Genomic DNA, 21,140 nt, shown 5'->3' with positions numbered 1-21,140 from the left:
ATAGGCAAACCAACTTGAAAGAGCTTTATGAGCTACTGTAACAAGAAGTCGATATTGAGCAACTTAGATTCTGTAGACAAAAAATAGAAAGAGATAAATAATAGTTTGTTCAAACTTGATTTCAAGTCAAAATGAACTTCAAAAATTACTCAAGTTTTAACAAACGGAACACGAATTCGAACTCAAGTAATAGTATCTTGCATAGTAATTAATTGATTCGTTTATTAGCTCTATTTACTAGTGGTTGATAATCGGTTTCAAGTTGCTAGCTTCTATACTCTGGCAATTGACGCCATTATAAATGATAATCTTTGGCTATCATCAAAAGGGTCATCAATTGCGTCACTTATTTTTCCTTTTTATTTTTCAATTTATCCTCATAATTTACGAGTGTTCGTTAGTATTTAATTTTGATTCTTACTTACTATAAAATAACGCAGCTCGCAGTCTCTAACTGCTCTTTGAATGGTTCCAATTTGCATGGTTCACCTCCCTCCACCAACAGAATCCTTTCAATATTTTGAGTGCCCACGTAAACGTGCCTCAGTTTTCTTTATCTACTTTTGGATTCCATTCAAATTCAACAACACAAAAACACCCTAATTAACTGAAAACATCCAATAAAATAATGAAGGGTACTTAATTAAGAATCAACAGAGCCTTACAGTTCGCATGGTCTTTGTGGTTGCTTAATTTTTCTTAATCTTTATAAGATTCGGATCAAATTTTTACATCATATTTTCCTTCTTGCCAAGATGAATCGGAATAATATAAAACTATAGACCAAAGTTGAAAAGATTACATAGATATAAAACGACAAAAAAGACTGAAGATTTGAGTTTTTTCTTTTCTTTTTTATTTTTTAGGTCTTTTTTGTCGTCTTATATGAATTTTTTGCAACTATATCTATGTTTTTATACTTTTCCAATACCACTCTCCAAGACAAATATAAAATGTAAAAATTTCACCCAAATCTTGTACAAGAATTAAGAGAAAATAACTTTAAAAAGCCGTACGAGAAAACTCTGCGAAGGCTGAGCCAAACTTATTTTTCTTAAAAAATGATCCATACCTGACATTGCACTCGTCTCTAATAATGCCGTTATTATCCCATTCGACTGTACGAGGAATACAGTGCTACCGAAGACTTTAGTTTCCACAGCTATATTATTATTTTTTTGAAGAATTTATTAGTAATCTTTTCTGCAGTAGAATCATAAGGAAATTCCTTTAAAAGGGAAACATATTGTCACGAAAGAGGAGAGGAATTAAATACCATGGCTACGCTAGCAAGGATTTTTTTCTTCGTCATCAGAACTACTGGAAAATAAACGTGAAGGGAACCCAGCTATATTCATCTTAAGGCTACTACTGTTCACTAGTCAAGAAACTAGCTAGTGCAATATAATTTTTCTGAGAAAATACTATTAGTGAAGTGAATATATGTTAGCAGCCTCAGGTACTGCGGATCAAAAAAAAAAAAAAAACCCTCAGGTACTGGCTTCAGCGTCTTTCCTACTGTCTCTGCATAAACTCAGGACTTGTTCAAATTATGACAATGAGATCTTTATGGATCGAGGTGCACCCGACATTTACTACACCCCGCAGTGTGTAGAAATTTTATATCCATCTCAAAATCAATTCGCTATGGGTAGAGAGGTTCCAAATATTATAAAGTGATCACTCATTCCACTCTATGGGACTCTATTTCCTTAACATCCTCCATCACGTGCAGCTGCGTTTAAAGTCTGTCACTTGTGTGGCATTTTTCTTGGGTCCTATCATCGTGCAGCATTTTCACTGATCTGTCATCGTGGGGTGTGGATTGTGAATTTTATAAAATGTGAAGTGAAACAAACCCCATTCTGATACCATGTAGAAATTTTATATCTATTTCAAAGCCAATTAGCTATGAATGAAGATGTTTTAAATGTTATTAAGTGATAACTCATTTCACTCTCAAGCAATGTGAGACTCTATTTCCTTAACATGGTGTACTAACGCACTAAAAGGACCCTTGTAATTGGTCGAAAGTATGTAATTTTTAATTTATTTGTTCCACCAAACACCTTTTTTTTTTTAATTACACCAAACTCTTAATCAGCAGACATATTCCGTCAGCCGAACTCAACCATGAGAGTACAAAGCAACCATTTCCATATAATTGGATCACAGTCAAACCTCCGTTTTTCTTTTCCAGTCAAATGGACGCAAGCTATTCAACGTATGCATTTACAAAGAATATATGTTACTCCTCGTCACATTTTATTTGTCTTGTGTTTTTAATTGATACATTTCTTTTCTTTTCTTTTTTAAAACGTGAGGTGAGGTGTATGGATAGGTTAGGTACTACAGTCTGTACGTGATGCTCTCTCACTATAAGGTTTATGTTTTGTATCATTTTTTTTAATTGTATGGGAACCTTTCTTTGCTGATAAAAAAAAAATTTCCCATGCAAAATTATTTAAATAAAGATAAATGAATAGGTTTACCAGGAACAATGCCAGAGAATTCCAAATAATTCAATTATTAGATTAATTGAGCTTAATTAATTTAAAGAGTTAGCTCAAGGTTTCTTATATTAATAATACCCACTACCAAAGAATAGTTGCATCAATTTTCTCATTAGTCAATGGGGAGTTAAGAAGGTGGTGGGATATGCTGAGAGATTTTCGGCCAATCTTACATCATGATCAGCTTAATTAATATTCACAGGTTTATCTGGTTAAATAATATTACCCCAATAACGCTAGCCTTAGGTAAAAGAAAGAACCAAGAAATTTCTGGTTTGATTTTTACCGGTACAACTTGGCTTCTTCTTGTAAGGACGTTGGGTAATTCTCTTGCTGTTACTTCATCGAAGCTTCCTAAAACCAAGCAGACATAAATGGGTTCGGATCCTCTACTTGAACTGGACGAGATAGTCCAAATCTAAACCTTACATTGGTATAATTAATAGTTTAGATTTGCTTAAAATTTCTTAACACTAAAAGCCACTAAGAGTCTCTGAGCAAATCTGAACCATTGATTAATTGCAAAATGCAGTTAATATGGACTCCGGTCCAAATTAAGGACCGGAGAAGATCCATAATTATGTGTGTGTTTGGGCGGTCGCTCTTGTTTATCATGTATGTAGTCTTTTATGGAAAGACTTCATTGACAAAAGAAGTGGTACATAGTCCAAAGACCCAAACACTAATAAGGCTAAAGGCAAAAAAACAAAATGAGAAGTGCGAACAATCTCTTTTTTTTTTAACAGCGAAAAAAATTGTTAATCAAATGTAAAGAGTTACAATGATTAAACAGGAGAGAGGATGACATCCCAACTATATTGGCACTCCATCCCATGACGATCATATGCCCACTCGAGGCCCAAGAGCGATTACAAGTTGGCAAGGTACCAACCGAAATCAAAGCAGAAAAAAGAAAAAAAAAACGTGAGCATCCCCAGTTCAGTTATACAGAATTGAAAGAGAAACTGCCACCAAAAGAACCACTTTATTCCAAAGTAGCAGTTGTTTCCCATGAATCAATGGCAAAGCAGCTCCATGTGCTTTAGTGCTTTACCCTTTGGATTAACAGTACCACAGTGGGGAGTATTGCATTGAGAGTTACGCCTTCCTGTAGCATTGACAGATGAGTATAACCAGTTTTCCAACGACCAAAGTTGAAAGCCTTGGAGACAAAGTGTTTGCAACCCAACCAGAGACCAGCAGTTGGTTTGATTTGCTATGTTTCAGCAGAAAACACCAGTTTGGCAGAGAAGACCAATTTAGCATCATCTCGCCATGTTTTCAGCAAAAGACACCAAATTTGGTAGAGGAGACTGAAGTCATTGCAGCAGAACCTGTAAACTCAGCAGCTGTTTCAAGCTGAATTGAAGCTGACATGAAGAGCACCAATTTGAGCTGAGTCTTTAACAGAACCAGTGGATCTTCAAGCCCAAAATAGCATCAAAGGCAAGAGAGCACCATCATATGCTGCAGCCATGGATGGGGGTGTTACCCATTTCACACCCCACCATGATAGGATGTCTGTCCAGGTGTTCCAAGCATACATGCAATGAATGAATATATGGTCTAGTGATTCCAAGTCAGATGAGCATAACTTGCACATAGCTTGTTCAACATCAGTGATCACTCCAATTCTGAATAAATATTCTGAAGTCTTTACCCTGCTCAAGTAAGTTAACCAGCCAAAACATTGAACTCTTGGAGGTGCCATATTCCTCCAAATGAGTTCAAAGATTAGACCCTTGTCTGCACCTGATCTGTTTGCCATTTCGTAAATGGATTTCACAGTGAATTTTCCTGAGTTACATCCTTGCCAAATGAGTCTGTCTTGACCATTTCTATCTGAGTTTGCCACTCCAGATTCATCCAAAAGTGTGTACAATTCAGTGAGCTTTTCCTTTTCCCAGTCAAACATATTTCTTCTGAATTTAAAGTTCCATTGTAACAGCACAGCTTTCCTTGCTAAAACTTCACTTAGCATTTCCTCTTTGTCACAGATGATACTGAACAAGGTTGGGAATAGAGATTACAAACTTGTGTTTCCAACCCATAAATCCTTACAGAATCTGATGGGAGTTTCCATTGGCCACCTTCAGTGAGATATTTTCCATGCAAGAGGAAAACATTTGAGGTTGTCTGCTTTGTATTTGCATAATGTCCCTCCAAATGTTTGAGAATTTCCTACGCATCACCATTTTTGGTACCCAGCTTCCATCATTCATTTTGTATTTTGATGTAACCACTTGTTTCCACAATGCATCCCTTTCCATTCCAAACCTCCACCACCACTTCATAAGTAATGCCTCATTCATCTTTCTCACATTTTTAATACCAAGACCTCCACATCTTTTGTCTTGAGTTAACTTTGACCAAGCAACCATATGGATTTTCCTCTTCTGATCCGTACCTTCCCATAGGAATTTGGCTTGTATTGATTCAATGGTTTTGGCCACACCCTAAGGTATTTAAAAAGTGACATGTAGAAAATGGGAAGGCTCAAGAGAACAGATTTGATCAAAACAAGTCTGCCCCCAAAGGATAGGTACCTCATTTTCCATGATGCAAGTCTTGCTCTGATTTTGTCAATAACAGGTTTCCAGGTTGATTTCAGTTTTGGGTTCATGCCAAGAGGTATGCCCAAATATATTTTATAGGTAGGCATTGAGCATGGCAATTCATGATTTGGGCATAAGATTGTGCTTCAACCTCTGAGATACCAATGCCACAAAATACAGACTTGTGATAGTTAATTTTCAGCCCAGACATCGCCTCAAAACCTCTTAATAGTCTTTTGATAACCCTTACCTCATCACTATTTGGTTGGCAGAAAACAAGTGTATCATCTGCATATTGGAGGTACAGTTAGGGATGGTCCATTTTTGCCCATTGACAGCCCAGTGATGAGCCCATGTGTTTCTGCCTTTTTGAATCTCCAGTTGATACCTTCTGCAGCCATAATGAATAGGAAAGGTGATAGTGGATCACCTTGTCTGACACCTTTTTGCATTTGAAATTCCTCACAAGGTGAGCCATTGACAAGGACTGATACCCAAGCAGATGCCAGGCTTTCTTTAATCCAGCTCCTCCACTTTGCTGGATATCCCATAAGATCCATCATGCTAATGATGTAGTTCTAGTTGAGCTTGTCAAAAGCCTTTTCAAAATCAAGCTTGATAATGAGACCTTTCTTTTTACACCTTCTCCAGTCTTTCACCACTTCATTTGCAATTAGGATATGCCATCTTGGACATTTTAAACCCAGAAAAAGCTTATTGTACTTCTCCCACGACCACAGGGATTGGTGCATTTTATCCTTGCTGCTAACACTTTGGATAATAATATCTTGTACATACTCCCAATCAAGCTAATTGGTCTGAAGTCTGCGAGGCCCTCACTCTCTCTTTTCTTTTTTTTGAGATCTTAAATGGGTTTCCCTATCTTTTATTACAACAAACAAAAGAAAATCAAAACGCTAATTGCAACTATTGATAGTATTCTGTTTGGAGCTATGAAAACAATTAGTAATTAAAGTAGGAGCATTACTACTTAGGGGATATTGGTCCAAGTATTCAAGTTTGATGTTCATAATTAGTCTGAAGACAGCATACTAGGGATTTAATAAACCAAGCAGCAATGGTTCCTTCCCACTTGTGTTGTAAAATCAGTTAAATTTGATGGCATGTACAAAGTTACAAACTGATTAAGAATGCTGTATTTGTTTGCGAGTTAAAAATATGCATGGGAGAAACCTGTGGGCGATTGGAGGTGATTGTTCCCCATGGAACCCACCATAAGTGTGAAATCCCTAGGTGCAATTGCTCTAGCCAGTCGCCCTTCCCTCCACCCTTTTGCCGAGCACAAAATTTCCCAACATTTAAAATTATTGTGCCAAACCAAACCGGTCATTGTGTCCCAATCAATTGTGGTCAGCTACATGAATCTTTTTCCTTCGTTGAGCTCTGTCAAGAGCCACTTGTTTACTCAAACCTATTAGACTCATATCTTTGTGCACAACATCTAATGTCAATTTAGGTCCCCCCCCCCCCCCCCCCCACACCGTAGCGTTACTACCCAAAGCTATCATATCCACTCTCTTAACTACTGCATCTCCAGGTCTACGGTAGACATGCCCAAACCATCTTAGCCTATTTTCTCTCAACTTTTCCTCTATAGATGCTACACCTACCATCTCACGAACCGTTTCATTCTAATCTTATCTCGTCTAGTCTTACCACACATCCACCTTAATATTCTCATTTCCGCTACTCTCATCTTACTCACTTGTTTCTTAATAGGCCAACATTCTGTCCTGTAAAGCATTGCTGGTATTATGACAGTTTTATAGAATTTTTCCTTCAATTTTGTGGGTACCCTCTTGTCAAGGTACACCAGTAGCGCTCCTCCACTTGAGCCATCCCACTTGGATCTTATGAGTCACATCATCGGCAATCTCTCCATCTTTACTAATAATTGAGCCTAAATACCTAAAATGGTCACTCTTTGGTATCTCCTAGTCTTGGATCACCACGTCCTTCATGCTCACTACTAGTACCACTAAACTAGCACACCATGTACTTAGTTTTGCTCCTACTTATCCGAAAATCCTTTGACTCTAATGCTTCCTTCCAAATTTCTAATTTCGTATAAACGCTTCTTGCAGTTTTGTCCACGAGGACAATATCATCTGCAAACATCATACACCATGGGATATCCTCCTGAAACTGTATAGTCAACTCATCCATAACTAAGGCAAAGAGGTTCGGGCTCAAGGCTGACTCTTGTTGTAATCCTACTGTAATTGAAAATTCACTCGTTTCATGATCTAATGGTAGTGACGGCATCTTCATACATGCCTCTAATCACCTCGATATTCCCTTTAGTCACTCCATTTCTCTCCAGAACCCACCATATGATGTCTCTCCAGAACCCACCACAGATTTCAATTATTGTGCCATTATCTGTATAATAACGTAGCTCATTATTTGAATCTTACATACATTCATTCATAAATCTTAATCATTGAAATCTATCCCATAAATCTCCACCCTCTATTTTACAAAATGGTATTTTTGTAAATACATAACATTTTTAGAGCACTTATCCCAATCACACATTTTCGTCTACATATTCAAAATTTGAATATCTCTCTCTCTCTCTCTCTCTCTCTCTCTCTGACTTTCTTCCCTCCTTTACATTCCTCCGTCACCATTAAATCTTCTTGTTCATATCTCAAGCGGCGAGACCGTTTTGTTTTTATGTTTTTTTTCTGTTCATATCTAAGGCGATGGAACCGTTTTTTTACTTTGTTGTTGTTTGTCTTTGTTTTTAGCCCATTTGTAATTTTGGATAGTTGCAAACTTAATATTACATCGTATCGTGCCTTTAGGCACAGGCAATTCCTATGAATATGCTTGGGTAAATTTTTTATTTATTTATTTTTTGCGTTGTTGGGTTCGTTGGGCAAGGGTAGATATATTGCACACAGGGCAAGGCCCAAGAGGCCTGCGCCTAGGGGCTCCAAATTCAGGGGCCCAAATGGTATCTCGTTTACTACTAATATAAAAAAGTTGCAATTGGTTTCAAAATGTTTGGTTGGTACAGTGGACAGTAGTTCATGAATAGAGGGATTGAGTGCAGAGTTCAAGTCTTCCAAAGCTCTTTTTTGCATTGAATTGTTTTAGTTGAAGGCCCCATATTCGGGGTTGGCCTTAGGCCTCCAAAATCCTTGGGCCAGCCCTGATTACACGCGAGTCTTGCACATGAGTCCAATGTTTATTTGCGTGTGCTAGCGGCCATGAACCTAATTTAAGAAAATATTCCCATATAAATCAGCTTCGTTAGCGGGGTGATCAATAGTTTCGTAATTCATTTTAGTTGTGTTCAAAACGCATTGTGCCGCAAACCCTAGTAATCTAACAATGGAAAACCAAAAACCAAAAAACAAAATAAAAGCAAGATATATTCTATAGTTACTAGTAAACAAAGCAGCTAATTCTAGTAGTCTTGCTATTGTTGCAAGTTGATTAAGTTAAAGTATGCCCCATCGTAAATCTAAAAGTTGCGCTTTTTTGTGGTGCATTTTAAACAAAACCTTTTTCAGACTGTGGGGTGGTGTTTACTCTTCTAAAAAGATATATTATATTGGGCCTCCCTCTCTTGGATCTGGGTTACTTGTCTTGCGATTTGATCTACTAACCCACTTCTCCCTCCCCGTTCACTGCACAAGAAGCTAACGGTTAGTGTACCGGCCAAAGCTAGCCGGCGGGCACTCCGATAACTAAGTTAGTTTCCACAGCTTCCACTCAAGAAGAGGAAAATCAAACTTAGTAGGAGAGAAAAGAGCACACATGGTAGGGTTTATCATTGTAGTATCTGTAGAGAAGTACCTGCCTTGGGCCCCAAGTTGGTCCCGCAAAGCCTTCTGGCGAGCAGTTTCCTCCTTGGAATCAGCATCGCATACTCGTTTTCGATTCATCATGTACACAGCAATCAATAGCAATAATAGACGGTCAAGATTGACGAAGAATTTGTGAAGAGGAGTAGGACATCGTGAGATTAGGGGAGGGAATTTAAGAAAAGGATCGAAACGTGCGTATTTGTCATCATCTATCTACCTTGCAGTATATATAGGGGTTAATACATTGTTTAGTCCCTGAACTGTCACTTGTGTTTCTTTTGTCTCTAAACTATCAATTGGTTCCATTTAGCCTTTCAACTATATCTTATTTATGATTATTCCGTCTCTAAACTATCGATTGAGTCATGAACTTAGGTTTACTTCTGATAATCTTAGAGTAGCCTAGTAGGAGATAACTTGGCAAGCCTTTAAGAAGTTCACCCTTGGGACCTCTTTAAAACAGATTTCTAAGGATAAGAAGGCAAAAACAAACAGTAGTTCAACCATAGCTATAAGGGAAAATGGGGAAATAGGCCAGTTGCTTGTACTTTGGACACCCATATCAAACGTCTGCTAGCTCCTTAAACCAGTCAATCTCATTTGCAAAATTTGGTAGTTCAGCTAGCTAAGGGACATCTTGAAAACCATCAGCATACTAGACTTTTTTGACCACATCCAGGCATCCAGCTAATAAGCGGTCTGACATCGCGTCTGTTTTAGCATATCCTCGTACTGCAGGAAACTAGTGAGGTCCCTTGTCTGACATCGCACCTGTCTTAGCATACTAGTGTAATGCTCGTGCTTCACACGTTTCTGTGTGCTCATTGGTTTAATTATAGTCGGGAACGTAATACACACACACACACACACACATATATATATATATATGTAGGTTTTTTTTTTGTTCCTGTATAGTAGAGAAAGAACACGAACAATGGACATATCTACTGCTGCTGTGTCCATGAATACTGAGAGTCATAGACTCAAAGGTGCCCTCTTTGCCTCTAACTGTGCGCATGAAATAAAACTAACTTTAGCCATCTTCTCTTGTTGCACTTTTCTGTTTCTCTTCCGGGCACAACCTGTGATCTCAGTGCAAGAAACAAAGCAAGGTAAAACAAGGTATCTCAATAAGCAGCAGCTCAATCTGGTCAACAGGAGATGAGTATTGGCCATGAAGTTAAACCAGGCATAATGTCCCACCTGTTTTGCACTCCCAATTCTTTTTAATGAATAAGCCTAAAAGAAAAGGGGCTAAATCAGTTACTCAAAAGATCACAACATACATTTTGATTATTACGTATATCTAAGTTGGCATTGTTCTCTTATAATCAACATCTGTGGCACGCACCCACACACAACCATGCACTCGCACACGGACACAGAGACACAACTCTGCTACACATTTGACAAAAGAGATTAGTTCATGGAACATAGCTTGACAAGGAATTACAAAATAACAATTCTTATTTCAGAGATGAGTTTTTCCAGCCTCTATAAATATGTAACCTGATTGTGCATACCGATGCTCTAGACTATCGATGAAGGAAGCATGGTAATGTGCACATAAATTGAATTGGGTCTCTAGGCCTGCCCTCTCTGATGCCATTCGGCTTTGATTTGGGGGCATGGTTCTGCAGCAAAACAGGTATAGGGGGGCCACTGTTTCAGTGGTATTTTGAGAGCAGCCCCTTTGTGCATATTGCCAAAGGTTAGGTCTGTCTCCAATCCTCCCCCGCCCATACCCCCAATGATTAGGGACTACATGGGTTCTGTTGTTGTTGTGTATAAATCTGTAACCTGGAACAGGTTGTGGGATATCATTTCTTGACCTTGAACAAGTCTGAGGTTGGGATAAAGATGGTCCCGACAATGGAACTCTTTCTTTCTTGTCTAATTGTACAATTTTCTAGCCTTCCAACAAGGCTGGCCAAACTAAATGGGCATTTTTGTCAAAATCAGACGGTTTGGCTTGCTCAAATAGTCCAAAGTCCAAACACAAGCTGGCCTACTTTGGTAATCAATTAGTACACCTTTTAAAATCTCAGAACCATGGATTAATAAATGTAGTCTTTCAGGTACTGATATATGAATGGAAAACAGGCATTTACCTGCCCAAAATGGAGGTACTCCACTGAGAAGGATGTATAGAATGACTCAACACTTCCGGAGCAACGTTATAAGCACTCCCCAATGTTCCTATAAACTTTTCCTGGAGAAATATTTTGAAGCATTACGTTAACTCACAAAGATTTTAATGATCATCAATCAATGGAAATGAACAGTCAAACAACAACTTAAAAAAATTTATAGGCAGAGAAGAAACAAGTGAACCTCCCGATTACCAAATTAGGGGGGGATAAAATTTTAATCAAATGTCCTCTTCTTGGTATGACAGAACAATACCGATTCAACCAATTGGAAGCATGGTAGCAAAATAAACTCTAATTAAAGTTTCATCCCAGTATGTATATATTCACGGCTATGATTGTAGCAAGATTATCAGGTTCAAGATGTGAAAGAGCTTCAAGTTCATCATTCCGATGCCAAGAATGATCATGCAGTAGGACATAGCCTCCTCATGAGGCTATTGAAACTTGATATTCTACTCTGGAGACGGTTTCCTACTATATGCCAAAAAGATGTGTAGGACATATCAATCAGTCATCCATTAGTAGAAACGGCACCAAAAGGACTAACGTGGTGCTGAGTTTCAGCCTTTTGCGAAACTTATTGACAGTTTTAAAATTCTGACACAATATGTTCATTCTTCTTCTACTTTTCTATTCTCTGTTTTTTATTCCGTTTCCTTCAAAAACTGCATTGTTTCATTTATTCACGTCCAAAATCTATGCCATTATCTTGACAGTGACTTAGTCGTATATTATATATGTTCTTTTCACAAGCCTAACTACATATTGTTTATCTTTTATAAATAGCAATGAAAAGAAATTGGGGAAGTAACTTCTCCGAAGAGAGACGTAATTTTTAAGAGTGCCAACCAAAATATTAGGGGCCTAATAGCAGGAAAAAACAAGAGTTCCAATGTGGATAACCGGGACACCTACATATACAATTTTCCATTAATTAAGAGCCTTGAACGACAATTCCAATGTGATAACCGGGACACTTGCTTGCATGTACAATTTTCTTTTTCGACTATATCGAATATGTAGTCAATAAAAGTAGAGATCTACCAACCTTCCTCTCTTGCTCTTTCTTAGAATTTCCTCCCTCTTGCCAGCTGTAGGCACTGCCATCCTCCACCACATTATCTGAAATAAACGTAAGACAGGAAGAATCTGAAAAAAAAATGTTCTTGTACCCGGTGTGCAGCATAAAGTTGAAACTCAGCAACTCGAAAGAGGATTAGCAGGTTCACGTAGCAGTTACATCTAAAAACATACCTAAAGCAAATGATACAACAACCCACATCGATAATGAGCATAAAAAACACACAAAAAATTATTTTGAAATTTATGGGTATTTTTCTATATTTTGTGGGGCCCGGAGGGGGCCCCACTAGCCGGCACTAGGTGTGCGGTGGAAGTGTTCGGTGACTGTAGCACAGTTGTTTCTGGAGGCAATCTTGGTAGTTGGCGTCTGGGTTTTCCAAAAGGCCTAGTGTGGGTGATCTAGTTCTGCTTCTTGCTGGTGCTGGTGGTTTCAGGCACTGCATTGTTCTTGTTGCTTGTGTCGTGGAGCAACGGTGCTTGTGCTGGTTGGCTTGATGATTCGGAGTGGTGCACCTCTGTTGTTTGGTGAAGATAGGGAATTCTTGTGGCTGTCCAGGTTATCTTAGATGTGAATTTGAGGCGAGATAAAGAGTACCGCTCCCCTTTAAGACAACAAAAACTGCTTCACAAGAGTGCCTGTGGATAGGCGTGCGCGATCCTGGAGCTAAGGTTTCAAGCCATACGTCAACCTGACAAGAAAAATTCCATTCTGCAGTCCCCTATCACATAGTACGATTATATTTTGTCATTTCTCACATCCTCTGGTATCTAACTCTTTATGATCGGTGTATCTCAAAACTTACAGCTATAAACAGGCACTCATTTCTTAGAAAATCTTTCAGAGAGAGAGAGAGAGAGAGAACTTTTTTCAGAAGAATGCGAGATTGAAAGCTTCTTGCTGTCTAGCAACGGTAGCTTCAATGGTCTTTCGTTAATTTCAAGCCCCATAACATTTGACACAAATCAAGAACTACAAAACATAAAGCAAAGAGGAAATATAAGTCTGCAGAAACCAGTTAAATACTAGACAGAAAAGATATGCAAAGAGCACTTTAACTGTTCAGCATATGAGCAACAAGAATTTTGGCATAGAAACATACCTAGAATTTGGAATTTTAGCATTGCAATATCTATCTATATCCAGTGGGTTTAATCAATTGTTAAAAATAAGGCTTCCATAAACTGTCTAGTGTGGTGTTGGATACCTATTTTGCCCCAGGTCCAACAAATAGTACTACTCGCAACAATTAAAAGTTGAGATTGAAGATTCCACCTCAGCATTAATGTATTAAGTAATGTTCGGCAAACGAAACTATAGTTTCAGGGCAACTTCCTTGGTGTTAATCTGGAAAGGAAAGAGCAGCATACCAATCTAAGAATCTGATGTGATCTAGAAAGTGAAAAGAATCAAAACCCATTCCATCCCTTTGGCATCAATGCAGTGTGAAATTAGCTGCTCAAGGTTGCTATGGATGCACCTTTTATATAAGTTTACTTTCTTAACAAATTACAGCATTCATGCTTGATTTTTGGTTTTTCTAACAATGAAAACAAAGCCAAGTTGGCACCAGTGACAGGAGTAGGCAGTATCTGGATTCTGGACAAGCGACAATCTTGGTTTTTGTTTTTCACTTGTTAAAGCATTTAAGCACATGGAATGCCTGCAGATCATGGGACATTTGCATTCTTCAATCAACCTTACTGCTACACCAGAACACAACTTCAATAGCTTTGTAGAGTACTTTTATTTTCTTTCTTATGCTTTCTAAAGTTAAGTGCACTCAAATCTTTGAACAACATAGCTAACACTTTAAAAACTGCTGATTAACAAAAATATCTTTAATCTTTGCGGCACTCACAAAACTCTTTTGGGAATGATCTTCCAGAGATGTAGCAAAGATTCCAGTAAACTTCCAGAGCCACATCCACAATCAACCTGCAACAATACCAGAAATCAAACATAAACCTTAAGATCAATTTCGATTTTCGAAGTCAGAACAAATGCTAGGACACAAACCAAAGGAGAAGCACATGATTCTTTAATATGTTGGACTGCATAATTTACACGTTGCTTTGATAGGGAGGAACTGAATAGAGCCTGGTCCATTCTGTTATAAGATGCAGCCTCCTGCAATGTAAACATGGGAAAAGTTAACTTTGTTACGGGATAAAAAGTGTACACTGTACAGTGAAGTGAAAAGCATGTCCATTCAGTCCAGAACCAGGTATTTAAAAAAAAAAATCTCCAGATTCATCCAGATGTTTTTTTTTCCAAGTGATTCATGTTCCCATTTCCACAGTAAATATATGTCACATAGACTCTTATATATGTATAAGCCATGAAGTATCTATATCGTATGCTAGACCCTTGATTAAGGGTATGGGATCCCCATCGGACATGTTTTGTTGGACAACCACCTGACAAGCGTAATTTTGCCATGAACTATGTATACAACTCTGATATGACATATGGAGTGGATTGTAGACACCACTTATCCTGGCAAATTAAAGTATAAAAGAAATATATTCAGATTTCTACCCAATATGCCATGTCCATGTGTCCTTGAAACAAAAATTAGATGGATCCGAAAGTTAGACATATCCTAATTGTTACTAGTATTTACAAGTTCAAAAATCAACCCACTGCCTTTATTGGTGTTTTAGCACAATACATGGATAACTCTGCAAAACCCACAACAAATGATAGATTCTTGGCAATAGATCCTCAATTTCTACTTCCACTTTAGTCTATGCATGTAGTTTCCCAGCCATCAACTATTATCAATGACCCGTTACGCATTCTTATTTTCTGGGTCCTGTTATTTTCTCAGTGAATAAAACATCTTAATCTCGTGACTTAATTGTAAAAAAAAATTCTGTACATGCAAATTTGGTATACAAAGATGATTTCAATTCATGCGAACAATAAAAGAATGACAATCAATTGCACGACACTAAGAGAACACAAGATGTACGTTCTTCGCCATATTCCGGTAATGGGGGAGGACAGGAACAATAGAATATAGCAACAAGGATTACTCAAACAAACGACATAGGCAGTTAGGCATGTTTATTGACCCAAATTCGATAAAAAGAAGAATGCAAGAAATTAAAAAGCGTAATAAGAATATAGAAACGCATGAAAAGTAAGTGAACAATTACAGTGACAAGCAAATGAATTAACAAACAACTGAAGTACGAACATTAGGTACATGGGAAGAACAATCCATAATTGTTATGTGTATCATGCCAACCAACGACAAAAAAGCAATGCAAGGTAAAATACATTGACGCACAGTCACCACCCAATATAAACTATGTAATTGCGACCACCACAGAACTCATGCGTCAAATGAATTTTATCTCTCAAAGTGACACAAAAACACAAAAATAAGAGCAAAGCTGCTAAATCATAGAGTAAGAAGGCTAAAAGTAGTACTTTCCAAAAAGAATAGGCATCTACTGTTTACTGCCCTGGGCAGAACTCTCTTCCTTTCCAAGTGCATCCACCACTTTCTTCAAGAGGGCTTTGGTTGGCTGGTGGGAATACTCCACAGCCTTGGACACTGCTTGCCATTTCTCCCCATGCTTTGGTTCTGCAGCAATGCATCTCTTCAATAAATCCGTCTGAGTCTCCACAGTACCATGCTGAAGTTCAAATTTGTAGAACAACGCCCAGAAATTCCCAACATCTGGTCCAAGAGTCACCGCTCTGTTAAGTAAACTCCTTGCTTTGTCCACCTTTCTCTCATGCCAAAATAGCTTAGCAATGGCAGCAATGACATGTGGATCATGGTCGCATCTCTTGAACACATCCATGCTCCTAGTCCTCTGTTGGGGACGCGGGACCATCTCAATTGAAGCTGCCCAAAGAATACCACTATTAGGGCACAGCTGCAACACCTTAGCCATCAGAATATCTGCTTTCTTCTTGTACCCATAGCTTGATTCAGCTCTTACAGCAGCAAGCCAGAGTTCAGGGGATTCTTCTTCCTTGCCATTGTGAGAACTGCTCGAGCTTTACTCAACCTGTTCATCTTCTCCTCCAGCTTAGCAAGTGAAAGCCAAAGGGGAACACAGCTGGAACAGTGCTTCAAACCCAAGTCATACACCTCCTTAGCCCTTTCCATGTAACCAAGGCGTTCCTCTAGCTGCCCAAGCATCAACCACAGTTTGAAAAACGAAGGGAAGCGTTTCAGCCCTTTGTCGAGTAACCTTCTCTCCTCATCAGTGTTTCCCAATTCTCTCTCAGCAATGGCAGACTTCATCCACACTCTTTCTGTGCCTCCTCTTTCTCACGCTTTAGCTAGAAGCATTCTTGCTCTCTCGAGCTCATGGTTCTCAAATTCAAGCTTGAATTCAGCTAGCCAAATCTCCTCAGAGTTGGGAATCGCAGCATAGGCTTCTTGCAGAATCAAGCTGAAGGCACATCACCAGCAAGCCACTTCTCTTTAGCACCCATTAACCATAGAACTTCAGCCTGTGGCCTGTAAGTCACTGCTTTAGGAAGCAGTGCGTCAAGAGATTCCTTGGTCCCATAACTCTTCTGAAGCTGTGCTGCTTTGAGCCAAATACTCTTCTTAGTCAAAAACACTGTGAGGCAATGAGCGTATATAGCTTTGACTGTCTCAATGGAACCCCTTTTCTTGCACTCCTCTGCATCAGCAACCCATGTCTTTTTGCGATCCTCTTCCTCCACTCCAACCCCAATCGTGTTATGAATAATAGCCTGGCAAGTGGCAACAGATCCAGCAAGTTCAGCGGCCTCCACCTCCATCCAAGCTTCTCTGTCAATCACCACAGATGCCTTTTGCAACGTTCTAATACCTCTTTCGATTCTCTTTCCCACCATAGCCTTATTGCCATTTGCTTCTTCCAATTTCGCAGCACTAATCCAAATGGCCGGTTCCTTGGGCATATACGACCTTGGCTTATTCAAAACCTTCTTTGTGCTATCATAAGTTTCCAACCTAGCAAGAGCAAGCCACAACTTGACATTCAAAGGGCAGCATCCCACAGCCCTCTGCAGCAAAAGCCTCGCGTCCTCCTCATTGGCAAGCTCCACAACAGCCTTCCACAGCCTCACAGAATCAGGAATATGCTCCAGCCGTTTCCTCAATGCCTTACTCTTATTCCCATCGTCATGCTCTAATTTTGCAGCCTGCATCCACAACGCCATAGAGTTTGGGATTGCCTTCACTCCCCTTGCTATCACAGCCTTTGCTTCATCAGGGCTGGACAACCGACACGCCTTCTTCGGACACTTCTCACAACCTTTGGTTATCAACTGCCTCGCAGCCTGAATCTTAGCAGCAACTTCCTCCAACCTAGCGCAGCAATCCAACTGGGTGGGTGTTTGGGATTTGTTTGGACAACCGACTTAAGCAACAACCTATCCCTCTTGATATCCAATATATCCGCGTCAATCTTTATACTCTTGAGATCAGTCAAATATCCCCTGGGATCCACAACAGTTAACCCTGATATTGAATCAGAAATTCTATCTAATTTAAGTGAAAGCACAGTTCCTCTGCCCTCCCCCACTGCAGTCAAATCAGTAATTTGGGTTTGTGTCCAAGGGGTCTCCATCCCTCCAGCCGCCCTACTCTTCGGATCCAAAGCCGCGACATGTTCTTTTTCTTGCCTAGCCTTCTCAAGGAGGGTATCTGGAACAGGCACAAAACTCTCAAACCTCCACTTCTTGTTCCTCAACGAGTAATCACCAATTTCAAAGATACTATCCCACTCGTGAGTCGACATGGTGAACAACTTCCTCTTCAAATGGGCAAACTGCTCAGTAATCTTAGGGCTAGACGCCCTACACTTTTCGATCACCGGCTTCAATCTTCCGCCTTGAATCCATCCTCTTATCAATTTCTTCCCACACCGCATCTGCCTCCTCATCATACTTCGTCCAAGCAAACAACCCTACATCATTCCCTTCAAACTCATCAAACTTTTGATTCTCGTCATACGCTTTCTCATTCTCCTCCCCCTCTTCTTCTTCTTCCTCCCTGCCGGGCCCTTTGCCCCTCCCGTGGCCCACCCCAGCCAGACCTGCCCCACCAACCACCGTAGCAGACCGGTTAGGGGCGGCACGGGCAGGGCCAATATCAGACCGGGTGGTGAAACCCGTGGCGCCACAGCCCAGACCGGCCACGAAATTGGGTGGAGGCGTCATGTTGAGGAATTCTAACTTAGCCTTGGGTTGCACAGGGACTTGCATGCCTTTGGAGAGAGGGAGGACATGTAGGGTTAGAGTCGAGATGGGCCCCACGCCGAGGCGGGAGATGGGGATGGTTCACCGGTGACGATTAATTGGCGGGAGGAGAAGAATAGGCGTTGATGGGAGGCAGGAACACCTGATTCACGCTCAATGGCGAGGTCTAGGGATTCGAGCGAGGTCGTGGTTAGGTCTAGATCAAGGGTTAGGGTTTCGTTGTCCATGGATATGAAGAGCACCATTTTTGTGATACAGAAAATTGTGAAACCAGCGTTTCGGAATTACCTGGATTGAAGACGATGGAATGTGTGAGATTCTCAGTAGCGTGGAGAGAGAGAGAGAAGAGATACCGAAGTGTGTTTGTTTTGCTCTATATATATTCAAAAATGCTACAAACACAACAACTCCCACACAACAATTCACACAACCGCTGACGTCAGCATGACGCCATTGCAAAACGACGTCGTTTTGCTATTTTAAAAAAAAAAAAAAGTCGGGAACATAACAGCGCTTTCTCCTTTCCCTTCTCCTTCCCCTTCCGTTCCCAGTTCGACGATTAACAGAGAAGATCCCTTCCCGGTTCCCCTCCACCACCGGCGACCACCACAACCCACTTCCCTCCACCACCGGAGACCACCGCAACCCAATCCCAGCGCTCCCCCACCGCTGTTGACCGCCATCACCACCGGGCTTCTGGGCACTTCGACCACCACGAAGGTCTCTCTCCTTGTTTCAATTATTACCCTTAACTGAGTTGGTGAAAAAAAACCCTAATTCGAAAATTGGGGTTTCAACTCGAAAATTAGGGTTTAAATTCGAAAATTATTCAATACGTTTCTGTGATACAACTCGAAAATTAGGATTTGTTAGTTAGGATACAACCAGAGATTTATTCAATACGTTTCTGTGATTGCTTGTTGAATCAAATCGATGTTGATGAACTGATGCTGTTTTGATTTTCCTTACTTCTGGTGTTGTTTTGAGGAGGTTCTTCGGACTTAGCTTGTTCTTGGCTGCTGCTGCTATTAGTTTGATTCAATATCATGGATGCCTACTATTTTGATAAGCTCATGGATGCCTATTATGCATGCTGGGTTTTCAGGGTTGCTGCAGTATTAAAACCCCCATCAAGCTGCACTAATTGCAGGTGTTCTAGTACTGAAAAAATGAGAAATTTGTTTACCTAATTGTTCTTAGGCCTAGTAATTTTTTTTTATTTCACCAATGCAGATTTACCCGGGGTTGTTCACTAATGCAGAATGGAAATTGAAATAATTTAATAAATAGCATTTCTCTAGTTTACGTAGCTTCCTTATTTTTCGCAAGTTCGTGATTTCTTGTTGCAAATATTTTCGTAAAAGGAGGCTATGCTGCATCATTCACGCAGTTCCTAACCGAATTCTTAGTTTGCAAATCACAAGAAGTTGGGATTTTCTGCACGTAAAGCCTCATGTGGTAAATTGAATCCTCGCAAAGGGTCAGTCAGGTGTTGGGTCGATTATTGGCATCTTGGACACTGGTTGGTATGGCAATGTAGTTGATGTTGGTTGGTTTTGGCTATTTGGCTCTATTATGGTATGGCAATGCAGCTGATGGTAGTTTTCATGCATTCCTATTTCTTTACTTTTGTTAGTATCTGTGACGACAAATCTGCTTCATGGATTTTGTCTAATGGTACACTCATAATGCTCTCTTTCTTCACTTACAAAAGGGAGAAGTAAAGTCTACGCAACCAATTTTTATGCCTAAAAGAGAAGTGATTTTTTTGTGATCTAAGTGTGAAGCAATACTATCACCTCATAAGGAACTTTCTTAGTGGATTTTCTTTTCCTTCTGCAGATAATTGGACATGTGGGGACTAGGACGCAGCCAGCCCGATACGTTACGCAACATCGCTCTATCCTAGCAAGGCCTACCTACATGCAGCCGAACTCCCAAAATGTAAGCAGTGGAGGGATTTTTACTCTGCTGTCATGTGGTTTTATTCCTAGTAATTTTTGTGTTATCCTTATTGCTCATTGTTATTCTCAGGTTATGGTTGGAAGATTGGGAGGGCAGCTTGATTACATGCATCCAATTCATGTAAGATACGGTCATTGCGTCAAGTTGAAAAGATGAGAGACTATTTTATTGTTTTGGATTCACTTTGAAATATCACACCCGAGCCAGAACAACCATTGCTTATTCCTACTCAAGAAGAGTTTTTGTTTGGAAAAAGCTGCAAGATGATTCATGAGTTCAAACAGAGAGATATCGGCACAAAGATGACTCCGCTTAGCAGTTCAACAACTTCGAGATACCACATGCCGTTGAAAGAGATTGAAGCTATTCAAGAGAATTAAAGGCCAAGAAAATGATCAATTATTGTAATTTGAAATATGAAGTTGTAATTTGTTGGAATATCAAGTTGTAGTTTTGCAAAACCTAACTTCTATTGTAACCTATTTGTGTGACTGTTGTTTTATGGTTTTTGTTGGGAATGGATAATTTGGCAATTAACCTGATGTTGTTGTTGTTGTTGTACTGATTGAGACGCACGACGTCGGACTAGGACCAAAAACAGGAGAAACTATGCCAAAATTTTTCCAGAACCAAATACACTAGCATGATTCTAGTATTGATATTGCTGACTGAATTCACCTTAAAACTTAGTACTATTTTGCTTTGTTGTAAGGTGGTGAATATAGTATAGGTTGGCCAGTTTTGGCTTTTTTTTCCCCGTTGTTTCCTTTGGCTGGCTCTCAAGGTTATACCCTTGGCTATTTTTTTGA

General features: G+C 39.7%; 1 protein-coding gene, 1 non-coding gene and 1 pseudogene across 2 annotated transcripts; 2 read left to right on the top strand and 1 right to left on the bottom strand.

Annotated features, from left to right (window-relative positions):
• Positions 1–3,231: 3,231 nt before the first annotated feature.
• LOC131307711 (protein STABILIZED1-like) lies at positions 3,232–18,740 on the bottom strand (annotated as a pseudogene).
• Positions 10,450–10,557, top strand: LOC131309026 (small nucleolar RNA snoR100). Its single transcript, XR_009194700.1, has one exon. It is a non-coding gene; the product is annotated as a small nucleolar RNA snoR100 (small nucleolar RNA).
• LOC131306898 (uncharacterized) lies at positions 18,674–20,858 on the top strand. The gene is made up of 4 exons (XM_058333326.1): positions 18,674–18,723; positions 18,918–19,086; positions 20,209–20,310; positions 20,401–20,858. The coding sequence occupies exons 1-4, from the start codon at positions 18,674–18,676 to the stop codon at positions 20,485–20,487; spliced, it is 408 nt and encodes a 135-aa protein (XP_058189309.1). The 3' UTR covers positions 20,488–20,858.
• The last annotated feature ends 282 nt before the right edge of the window (positions 20,859–21,140 follow it).

The sequence above is a fragment of the Rhododendron vialii genome, chromosome 11a, assembly GCF_030253575.1.
Source record: "Rhododendron vialii isolate Sample 1 chromosome 11a, ASM3025357v1".
Classification (NCBI taxonomy): domain Eukaryota; kingdom Viridiplantae; phylum Streptophyta; class Magnoliopsida; order Ericales; family Ericaceae; genus Rhododendron; species Rhododendron vialii.
The sequence above is the reverse complement of the archived record's forward strand: the minus strand, read 5'-3'. Positions and strand labels throughout refer to the sequence as shown.

Bases quoted from the DNA above. Each gene is read 5' to 3' on its own strand.
- LOC131306898 (XM_058333326.1), top strand. From the start codon at position 18,674: ATGTGTGAGATTCTCAGTAGCGTGGAGAGAGAGAGAGAAGAGATACCG. The intron at 18,724-18,917 runs GTGTGTTTGTTT...TTCCGTTCCCAG, and splicing joins GAGAGAGAAGAGATACCGAA to TTCGACGATTAACAGAGAAG. The intron at 20,311-20,400 runs GTAAGCAGTGGA...TGTTATTCTCAG, and splicing joins TGCAGCCGAACTCCCAAAAT to GTTATGGTTGGAAGATTGGG.